The 1807-nt window shown below is 41.5% G+C and overlaps 1 protein-coding gene across 1 annotated transcript; it reads right to left on the minus strand.

The window, feature by feature from the left end:
• Positions 1 to 298: 298 nt before the first annotated feature.
• On the minus strand, positions 299 to 1483 carry LOC104428792 (UPF0481 protein At3g47200). The gene has a single exon (XM_010041729.2). The coding sequence runs from the start codon at positions 1481 to 1483 to the stop codon at positions 299 to 301; it is 1185 nt and encodes a 394-aa protein (XP_010040031.2).
• Between the last annotated feature and the right edge of the window lie 324 nt (positions 1484 to 1807).

A 1807-nucleotide genomic window follows, 5' to 3' on the forward strand; every position in this document is an offset into this window, starting at 1 on the left:
CAAGTCAGACACGAGTCAGGTACAATGTTAAGCTTTCGTTTTGAAATAGAAAGAACCTTTTACTCGTAAAAAAGAAGAAAGAAGAGTGAGTTCAGAAGGGGCAAGATAGAAGTACACTAGATTTCAGCAGCCAGCACTTTCTTCTTCTTTCCTTTCGAAGTCATGACACCAGAGGAGATTAAAAGACATTACAGAATTTATTCAGCAAGAACAGAAATCCCCTTTCGAAAGTACATTCCTAGCATCGAACTTAAAGCTTCTTCTTGGACATGGAATTGCGTTTCAAGCTAACCTTCAACTAGTGCCAATGACTTCTGTAATAAGCTTTCAGATCCTGCCGAAGACTGCAGAAATTGATGTTCCTCGTCCAAAACCGGTTCTCCTTTCCAAAACTGTTGAAAAGATTTGCCAATGCCTCGGCATCCTTTGCCAGTGTCCCATCATGCCCCAACCAGTTCTCAACATCAATTATGCATTTCTTGATCAGAAGCTTCGCATCGGCTCTAGTGTTGATGAGATTCTCCAAGAATGCTACATACTCAATGGAGTAACTATCATGTTTATAATAGGACTGCTTAAAAGCTGTGATATTCCTGAGGAAAGACTCCGTCACTGGAAATAGCTCGAGACATGGGATATAAAGAACACCCACTGAAAATTTAATGTCAAATAAGCAATTGCTCTCACTTATCCTAAACTTCACTCCTGCTGCTCGAAGGTGCGATGGCCTAGGTATTGCTTCTACATTCTTCCATCCATCACCTTGTGCGTCTTGTGTGGCAGGTAAGTACCACGACCTTAAAGCATCCAATAAGTGATTGACATCGGTGTCGAATATCCTCGCCCCTTCTGCTTTGAGATTGACTCTGGAGATGAAGAAATCATAGGCGAGCTCCAATAAAGATGGGAGTACTGTCAATTGACTTCCAAATGCGAAATTGTACAGATTCTCAAGAACAAAAAATTGGAGTTGATTCTCCATCAAACTCATGTCCCTTCTCACATCCATGATCATCCACTCTTTTTTCTTGTCAAAGATGACGTCATTCACGGCCTTCTTTTCAGGGAAATGATTCAACAAGAACAGCTCAATGACAAATGCACCATCTACAAGAACCATTGTGATGAACTCATCATTGTTGAGATCTATCTTTTCCAAGTAACACAGGCAAGTTCGCTTTTCCAACTTCTTGAGGACCTCAACACATTCTTGCAATTTCTTCTGTGTCCGTGCCAAAAAGCTTTGCAGGTACCTCCACTTGTGGTCTTCCATGGCCTTCCATCGTTTCCCATGATGGTAGAATGGTCCGATGGAGATTTGCTTTGGCAAGAAGGCTTCCTTGTGGTTCTTGCGGAGCTTGTCCAGAACAGTTAACAAGCGACAGTTGAAGGATGTTTCAGATAGTTGCCTCAATCTGTTGCTTATTGAAGTAACGAGTTCGTCGTGATGGTCACTTGCAGATGTTGGCACTGTTCCTGCCATCCTCTGTTTCTTTTCAACCTTGAAGAAAAATTTCCCTCCTGAGTCAATCAAGAGCCAAAAGTTTCGAGCAAAATCAGTTCCAAGAAAAGGATATTCTGTGCCAGATAAGCCCAGAAATTAGATTTGGCCTCTTTTATGCACAGAAATCATGGAATAAAGGGGGAAAAAAAGAGGAAGGGGAATGCAGAAATAGGAGTAATGGAATAGTGGTTGGTTGGTTTGAACTTTAGGCATGGCAAGAAGTGGAGACAAATGTGATGAAATGGTTTCAGTTGAGAATAAGCAAAAGAACCAAACCAAACTAGCTAATTCTAGGCATTTCCC

The sequence above is a fragment of the Eucalyptus grandis genome, chromosome 3, assembly GCF_016545825.1.
Source record: "Eucalyptus grandis isolate ANBG69807.140 chromosome 3, ASM1654582v1, whole genome shotgun sequence".
NCBI lineage: Eukaryota > Viridiplantae > Streptophyta > Magnoliopsida > Myrtales > Myrtaceae > Eucalyptus > Eucalyptus grandis.